The sequence below is a fragment of the Limulus polyphemus genome, unplaced genomic scaffold, assembly GCF_000517525.1.
Source record: "Limulus polyphemus unplaced genomic scaffold, Limulus_polyphemus-2.1.2 Scaffold824, whole genome shotgun sequence".
NCBI classification, from domain to species: domain Eukaryota; kingdom Metazoa; phylum Arthropoda; class Merostomata; order Xiphosura; family Limulidae; genus Limulus; species Limulus polyphemus.
In genome coordinates, this window is record NW_013666434.1 from 45,781 (window position 1) to 55,582 (window position 9,802).

General features: G+C 35.1%; 1 protein-coding gene across 1 annotated transcript; it reads right to left on the minus strand.

Moving 5' to 3' along the window:
• Positions 1 to 5,553: 5,553 nt before the first annotated feature.
• Positions 5,554 to 8,438, minus strand: LOC106460729 (achaete-scute homolog 1a-like). Its single transcript, XM_013920464.2, has 2 exons — positions 7,609 to 8,438; positions 5,554 to 6,026 (listed from the first exon to the last, which is right to left on the minus strand). The coding sequence occupies exons 1-2, from the start codon at positions 8,191 to 8,193 to the stop codon at positions 5,955 to 5,957; spliced, it is 657 nt and encodes a 218-aa protein (XP_013775918.2). The 5' UTR covers positions 8,194 to 8,438; the 3' UTR covers positions 5,554 to 5,954.
• Positions 8,439 to 9,802: the final 1,364 nt, after the last annotated feature.

The window sequence follows — 9,802 nt, forward strand, 5'->3', positions numbered from 1 at the left end:
CAGCCGCGGGGATAGAACCACAAATTCTAGAGCCATAAAGACCTCAAGTAACTTCTTATATAATAAAATAAAATTAATAACTTGAAAGCTATGATTATCATAATTATCACGGCTATTATTAATTATATGAGGTATTTACTTTTGTTTTATTGTGTGGTTTTTATAGCAAAGCCGCATGGGACTATCTGCTGTGTCTACCAAGGAGAATCGAGCTTCCGATTTTAGGGTTGTAAATCCGTATACTTACCGCTGTCCCTCCAGGGAACTTGTGTAAATCCACAACAAAACAAACATGATTGAGGGAAAAAATTACATACTCAGATTTTGAAAAGAAAGTCCCATACGATCCTTGTTATTTATATTAAAATGTTTCTCAACTCAGTTTTGTTTGTTTGTAATTATCCACAAAGCTACACAATGGTCTATCTGTGCTCTGTCCACCACGGGTATCGAAACACAGATTCTAGCGTTATAAGTCCACAGACATACTCAGTTTTAAAACATTAGTTTTCCTGATAGTTTTAACGTATGTTACTTATCTAAGATGTTTCAATGGAATTAACGTTTAGAAAACAGCCTGGGATAAAGAAATATGCAGCTCAGTAACCATAGTGATTCACGACAGGCGAGAACGTTGAATTGTTATTATTAGTTAACATTTTACAAGGTAGATCCGAAAATTGCAAGGTGGGATATTTTTTTTTTTCACTTGATTTTCTGCATGGAAACTCACAAGGTACTATAACATTAAGAATTTTATTTCAAAGATGATCCTTGCGAGTTAATTTTTGGTGCCAATTCCTCATTATGACTTTAAATATTTTTCTTGTTCTTACAATTGGTTGAAAGATAAAATCCTAAGTAGGTTTAGTAATTATGTTATTAAGAAAACGTAAACGTAACCTCTTTCTTATAAAACAAACTCTGGAATGTACGCCACAAATAAAACAAAATAGGGATTTCAATATACGTTAATGAGCCCTCCAGTGGCACAGCGGTATGTCTGCGGACTTATAATGCTAGAATTCGGGTTTCGATACCCATGACGGGCAGAACACAGATAGCCCATTGTGTAGCTTTGTGCTTAATTAAAAACAATCGTTCTTATGAAACAAACTTTGAAATGTACGGCAAAAATAAAACAAAATGGGTATTTCAATAAACGTAACCTCATTCTTATGAAACAAACTCTGAAATGTACGGCACAGATAAAACAAAATGGGGATTTCAATAAACGTAACCTCATTCTTTTGAAACAAACTCTGAAATGTACGGCACAAATAAAACAAAATGGGGATTTCAATAAACGTAACCTCATTCTTATGAAACAAACTCTGAAGTGTACGGCACAAATAAAACAAAATGGGGATTTCAAAGTTGCTGGTTCAACAGAAACCACTTCTAGACGCATTAACTCTTTGTTCTTGTGATCTGATTCCAGTGTAAAACCCTTCGTAGTGGAAATGGAGAGAGGGCGTTACCAAAAAAGGCTGTAATATCGTCCAAAGAGACAGACATAGTGGTAAGCTGGAGTAATCCTGGTAGGAAATTTAAGAGCTAGCACTTTGCCACACCCTTTAAATTAGGGTTATCGATTAGCTTTTAACTTACAATAGAGAAGAATAACGACGATAAACAATACACGCAGGTTTCAGTACATGAGGGGAACAAAGAACGCTTTAATCCAAACATTTGGTACCTCTTCTATAGACATCACGGCAGTAACATGTTTTCTTGGAATTGTATAATCACGATGGGCGTTTTTATACAATAAAGCTATCTTAATGAGTTATCCTGCTGGATGACAGTTTCTGAATTAACAGATTAACCAGTTCTAAATTTATGTAAATTATGTGCCTGATTTCTGAAGGTAATATTAACTTATAATCTGACTAGGCACATCTTAGTTAATATTTCTATTTTAAAACGCGTACATTTTGGAAATGATTAACATTTTTCAACCATATTTATGTGCAATACTAAAATGTAAGCATTTATTATAATGTTGAACATGTTGGTGGGGCTTTAGAAGTATATAAACGAGACCCAAAAATCGGTAGATGATGTTTTCTTTGCACTACATGTTCTATATGTTTGCTAAGAAAACTAACACGTAACCAAAGCTGTGAATTGGTTTCCTTTGTATTTTACAAGTTATTGGTGAGATTTGTTTTTCTACAACCTATGAGTTTTCCTATCTATCAGATGACTCACACACATGTATATACATTTGCATTTACCTGCATGTTTACAGATAGGTACACACCTACAGTATATTTTTTAAAAGTAATGGGACAATACATCTTCAGCTAATAATGGGTCTGTTCCCATATAAAGTGTATGTGAAGCCTAGATCGAATTGCTGAGTGTCTTATAATAAAAATGTTCTATTATGTGTATGTGTTATCATCCATCGCCCACAATTGGCTAGATCAACTACTATAATTTTTGGTTTGCTTACTGAAAACCGTCCATCGGTGTATATTGGCTATTTTGTTTTAGAAATGTTGCCCCTAAAAAAAGTTATTAAAAGCACCTGAAATAGGGCAACTTTTCACTTTTTTTATATTTTTTGACTTACCCAGAGCTGGCTGTCTCGATTACCGTATATTGTTATATGAGTAGTGAAAGTTGTCCGACGATGTACAATAGCTATCTTTCTTTTAGGATTTTTGTCAGAAAAGAGGGATAAGAGCGGCCCTTAAATACGACGCATTTCACTTTTCTATAGACTTTTGGCTTCCACCACCCAGAGTAGACTGGAAACTGTCCGACTGCGAACATGGGCTATTTTGTTTTAGGATTTTTGCTAGAGAAGGAGGATAAAAACACACTTCCACTTTTTTATATACTTTCGGGCCTTAATTTAAAGACACGAATTCTTAGTCAATAAAAGGAGTCAATTATTACCTTCCACAAAGCAGGATATGCAAGTAGCATCTATTAGGTCCTTAGTTATTTAATAACAAAAGAAAGAAGGAGTCATTGTTTACTGTTTGGAATTAAGCACAAACCTACACTTTGTTTTGTGTAAAATTGAAAACGTTTTATGGAATAAAACTGCACATGTGGCATTAAATCCATCATAAAAGATGCTAACGAAAGCTCAAGACTAGAAGCCAGCTTAACCACTATACAGAGGGTATTTAATTTTGCTGAATTTTAAGGGTGTGGGAAGTGCAGCACATAAACCACTCAATATAGCTGTAGGTTCGAGGTATCTATCTTCCTTTGTTCCTTGAGAGTAGAAACTTGAGAAAATAAAAATGGAATACCTTCAGGTAGAAACAAAATTAAAAATGGAATACCTTCAGGTAGAAACAAAAATAAAAATGGAATGCCTTCAGATGGAACACTTTCAGTTAGAAACAAAAATAAAAATGGAATGCCTTCAGATGGAACACTTTCAGTTAGAAACAAATATAAAAATGGAATACCTTCAGATGGAACACTTTCAGGTAGAAACAAATATAAAAATGGAATGCCTTCAGATGGAACACCTTCAGGTTAAAACAACAGTTTTGCTATTAATTATTCGTTTCGGTAGATAGAAACCTGGTTAACGCTTTGGACGTTACATGACAGTTGTTCCAATAACGAAGAATTGTCGGTATGTTTTAATTAGTTTGGACTTAGTCTATTGTTAATAACGAAAGAAGTCATGAATGTGACTGCTTTGATTCTTATATAAAATTATATAAGGAAAACTATATCTCAATATGACACACACACACATATATATAATGTATCATGCCATACCACGTAGTTTGTCAGCAATATAAGCAAAATCCCTAATCTGACTAGCCTCGTAGCTTCACCTAAGGAAAAGAATAGACATTCCTTGCAATTTCTCTACACTCGAGGCTACTTTGTAAAAGAGGTGGTCGTCTTTTCTATGAATTATGCACCAGATGTCGTGACAAAGGTTAGCAATAAAGTCAATTTTGATTAAAACCTAAACTAAGCCTACTTTCTCTATTAAACTTAAGTCCTTGCAGCTAAATATGATTCATTTCGTCTTAAAATGTGCTGCACCAATAATATGGTGTGTGTGTGTGTATATATATATATAATTGTTATACTGATGTTATATAATATGGACGAAAATAATCACTACGTTTTTCAGAAGGCTACAGTAATGTCTATTTTAAAATGTGTTTTTACATAACCAAAAAAAAACTTTCTTACTACATTTTCTGTACACACAGTTAACGTCCTTTATTACTTTTGAGCGAAATAATTTTGCTACAAAATGTATCCGCTAAGAAACAAAACGATTCATTATAAAAATGACCCTTGTTTTAATGTAATGATTGAAAAATTATTCATTAGCATTTTGTTCCAAAATATATAATTCTGAAGATGCGTTAGGATCTTCACGGTAATAAAACTCAGATACCAAAAGCTGTTCCAAAGTTAAAAGTGAACTACTGCTTGTACTACTATTACATTTTCCTGGAAGAGCTTCCAGGTTTATGAAATGATGACAACTAACTCAAAAATAAAAATTAAATTCGAGGCTTTGCCTTGTTGAAGTAAAGGATAATCTGGAACTAAATCAATTCCACTTAAGTGATTTCTGTAGAAACCAACGAATACATCATTAAGAATATACATAAAAATAGTTTGAAAAAATATATATATTAGCGCCTAGCGGATATACTCTAGAAAGATTCTGTAGAAGTGGAGGGCCGAGTTTAAATTTATCGCTGTTTCGCTCAGTTATATCCAAAGCTGTTGAATCAGTTCCGATTAGGCTGAAAATGACAGTTCTAAGTTCTTCAAAAAGAACCACATCCGTCTTAGAATCGTTCAGTATTAATTTAGGCACAATTTGCTTTTGTCACGATATTTTTGTCTTTAAGAATTAATAAATAATCGTTTGATAAAAGTTGTTTTTCAATACTGAAATATTAAAGATGACAACTATTTGATTGCACTGAGAGCAACCATGAACCAATCAGAATGAAATATGGTTATTTTATTTGTTTATTTATTTATTTTAGAGCAAAGCTGCATTGGGCTACCTGCTGTGTCCCCCGGGGGAATCAAACCCCGGATTTAAGCGTTGTTAGTCCGTAGACATACCGCTGTCCCACCGGGAAACAAAATGATTATGAGACTGCAAAAATAAAATTGGCGTTAAATATTAAAACGTTAAATATGTCTCATTTCTTTGCTTTGTTTTATACCAGAGGTCGCTATTTTCCTTTGTACTTAAAAGTCCAACCGTTTTACTATAAGTAACCCTCTGGAATCGAGTAAAGCTTTGTGAGGATTATCGTGTAAACATATTTGAAAGATAGTTGAGAAAGAAATAGTGTAAACAAAATGTAGGGAAAAAATCCTTGACTTTTTTAAGAAAAAATATTTGTATTTAATTTGAGGTCAGGTCTTCTTCATTTTCCTGCTCCTCCGCTAGAATACGATTTGGTCACATATACAATATCTTATAAACATCTTATAATAGTTTCTCTACATGACAACACATATTGAAAATATATAAACATTGTTATCACACTATTTAAATACAAAGAAAAAGAAACATGAATTGAAAATTAAATTTGTATAAGTTGACCAGATCGCGAAACGTAAGTAATGCTTAATAAATGGAGCAAGTAAAACATCTTAACACCATCTGGAGCACCGAGGTTTCTCTTTATTCATGATTCCAAGGGATAAACACTTGACATTGTAAACTGTTCTTCTCCTTTTAACGGTGACGTTAGGCAAAGAAAGCTGATGTACAGGCTTAGTCTGGTGGCTCTCATCACACACAGACGATTATCAGAGCGAGAACTACAGGGTTGTTCTTCTTCAAACATGGTTCTTGAGGATTTGCAAAAGTCATTTGAGACATAAAATTAAGTGATTAGCGAAGCAACCCGCATCATTTGAGGCTAGTGATTGGCCAGGTAAAACATCACTTCCACTGTCGCCCTGTGGTTGGTATGCTAACTGTGGAATGCTGTACCATAATCTTCATAGAACGTCAAGTAAGGGTTGTAGCTATCAGGCACGTACGTCTGTAACAGAGCAAAAATCTACTGTCAGTGTCTATTTCAGTTTTAAATATCACACAGAACGATACTATGGTTTTGAATAATAAATGTAGTTTGATTGCAATTAGAGTAACAACAGTAACGAGCATGCTCTGTATAATTACGCATTCTCTTCGTTGTTAAAATTTATCTTACATGTTTACATTACCTAGAAACAAAGATAGGTATATAAATTAGGTCACGAGTCAGTAGATTGTTTGGAGATAAACAAAACTAGTCTAAATCTCAGGCGAAATTGACAGATCCAGTTCAAAAGAGTTTCGAACTAAATTCATCCTCTTTCTCTAGCTATAAACAACGTTCTGTAAGCTATACATAGTTTGCTTAATACGATACTGGCAATATTGACACGTAGTACGCATTAGAACAACTACACATTAATTGTGAAGTGCACGCCTTATGAGTGACGTAAGACACTAAGAGGTAAACGGTGATTACTGGGTGAGAGATCGCCTTGATCATCTGAGAAACACGGTGTTATATGATTCAAAAACCGGTGAGAAACACAGTGTTATATGATTCAAAAACCGACATTTTAGAATAAAGTTACATTTCACTGTTGTGATTTTTTCATCACAGAAAACATCTAGAGAAACTGGTACGAATTAACAATTTAAAAATAAAAACATCAGATGTACATGAAGAATCATGCCAGAGAAACTGTAAAAAGTTGGGTTGTTGTAAACCACAGAACGGTTATTGCCATATTTTTCTTTCACGTACGTGTCAATAAGATTTCAAAGACCGCAGTTTAAGAACTCCTAAAATGGAATGGTTTTCGTCTAAAAACATGTAAATAATAATATATTTAATAATGCAACGAAGACTTAAAAGCTATTGTAACGCAGGTAAGGCACAGATTAAAAATATAGTCAAGATTAAATAGTAGCTCATTCAAACTTTAATATGAAGTGCGAAACGATAGATAAATAGTTCAATACACACTGTTAACAATAACAAATGCAAACTGAAAGTTAAACAACATAAAGACACAGATGGTAACATAGCAAATTCGTTTCGATGGCAGCACTGTTCAACTGTCCAGTGTCCTGTAGCCACAAGCCACACACGCGCCGATTCGCACCGCTGGCGAATACGGTGCACCTGTGTACCGTTCCACGAGTCAATGCTTTTGAAAAGCTCGATAACACAGTGTTAAACTCAACCCATCAGCCTGTAAATTAGCGGCATGAATGAATAATGTTAACTAATAATAGATTTTATATTGTGCAGACAGGTGCAGGAGAGATTATGATAGAGTATAGCGGCTACAGAAACATTAAACTACGCCACAAGTCAAAGCCACATCAGCGACATATTAGGGCGATACTTAAAAAAAAACATACATTTAATTCATACAAATTTAAATAAGACATTATGTTTAAAAAAAAGGGGAATATGAATAAAACTAAACAGTTTTGGATCTGTGACCGCGTAAGAGATGATCGTATAGATCATAAAGAGGACTAAAATCAAATAAAACTAAACATTAAGAAACTTATCGTGACAACATGCTTTTCTATATCACATAATTATTTCAACCTACATTTTCTAACGTGATCCAACGCTGACTGGCATCATTTTCTTTGTTCACAGCCTCCACTTCCGCAGCGTCCAGTAGGTCATCTAAACTCTGAAGAGGGTCTAGCGAAGAAGACTGGACAGTTTCCGCCTCTTCTAGCATCTCTTGGAGTGCCGCAATGTATTCAATAGCGCGATGTAACGTCTTTACTTTTGACAGTCTCTTATTCTTATTCTCTACAGGTACGCACTTACGGAGACGAGCAAAAGCGTTATTCACAGCCTCAACACGCCGCCGTTCCCTTGCATTCCTCTTGGCCACTAAGTGCGGTGGCTTCTCTCGGTGAGGGATGTGTTTGTAGGCAGACTTACTCCCATTCTTTCTGCAAGTTTTCTTTTTAGAATTCTGCTGTTGTTTGGAGCTCGACGATACAGTCTGACGAGGGGACCGGCATTTGCCTAGCTGAGACGGTAAGGATGTATTCTGAACACCACTAAACCGGTCCATTCTAAGAGGAAAGTCCCAAACTTGCGGCGGTGAGTTGGGCAGCAGTGCCGAACTATACTGACAGGCAGGTAAGTCGCAAATAGGGATGATTCCTTGTTCCATGGCCTTGGTCTGATGGAAACTACGAAACTAATCGGCAGTCTTAGGAAACGTGGCTTTTGTAAGTAAATAATAAACAAAGTTTGTATGATTTTTGTTTTCTATTTTATCTTTTCTGTGAGTTATTTTTTATACAATGGCATATCATGGTCGCGCCTCGTTTATGCTCTGTTGGTGCTAACAGCAAAAGTTCTTCAGAGTATGTTCAAAAAGCGATGCACGTGAACCTAGTAAGATCTCGGCAAGACGCCCAACTGAACAAGAACAATTTCTACTCTAGCACCTGGTGGGGCCTGACATTTTATGCAGGCGCCGTAGTCCTGTTTACCTGTCCACCTCTTTATCATTTTCGTGGCTTATTCTAATAGTCAATCTCTGCACAGCGGGCGTGCCGTCGCGCGCGGCACGTGCGGAGCATGTCACGCTTGACCAATCACAGGCCTGATACATTACGTGCATCATTAATTCGTTGACGGCGGTGGCGAACCGAGATTGTTACCTCGTGCAGTGCACGTGCCTTTTACACCGCACTTACAATCAATGGCGTAATGAGATAATAATGTCAAAAGCGCCACGCATCGGTAGAGCCTTCAGGTCGCTACAGAAACAGAACAGCGAATTTCAATAGGCAAATAATGCAATGTCCAACTAAAGGCAAGAAAGTAAATCACATGTAAAAATCAGAAAGTTACGTAACAATGAAGCGGCCATTATCCTTAACTTCGAAACGTAGCTGATCAACAGCGTTTCGCTTTTGAAGTTCATCAGGAAAAATATCTTCTATTGGATCATTTTAAAAAATATATACAACAAATTCAAATGATACTGGTTTGCACGAAACGTTTATATTAGTGAACAAAATATTGACAATAAAATCTTTTTTTTTATCTGTTTCAATATCATTAACGTCCTTCTAACTTGTCAAATAATCGTTATAGTTTTCCTTGAAATCAATTAAATATTGAACAGTATATTGTACTTTGTTAGTGTATTACATCGGGTTATTTGTAATTGTATTAACATTTGTGTCCTTTATTTTAATATTTGTAATCGCAAAAGTTATAGGGTTTTTTTTAAAGAAGTGTATTCGCTAGTTTAATTATGTTTTCCTGAAGCTCTATATACAATTCAATAGTTCTTAAACTAGTGGAACACAATGATTTGTTCTCCATTATCCAACGGTTATTCGCGAGCACTTTAAATAAGTACAATTAAGGCTCTTTTTTTTTAAGGGTTTAACCAGCAGATTAAAGGTCACCAACGAACAAAATATCTGTAAATTTTAACTAAGTTCGTTTTATTTCTTAACATATACATAACTTTCCTAGAAAGTGATTTAGTTTTTCATTATTCGATGCCTAATACTCACACTGACATACCGATAAATGTTTTGTAAGTCAGAAAAACGACGGATGGAAGAGCGGAGTTTTAACCACTCTACAAGTAACAAAAACGTTATCTTCCCATCGTGCTAACAAATCACAGAGTCATGTGATAAAAGCTCTGCTTTTAACTCTCGTCTAGACCATATATTTTCTTAAAATAAATTTACAAACGGCTTGCATATATGTGTGCTATCTGTATCTAGTCGTGCGCGTATCGATAAGCAGTT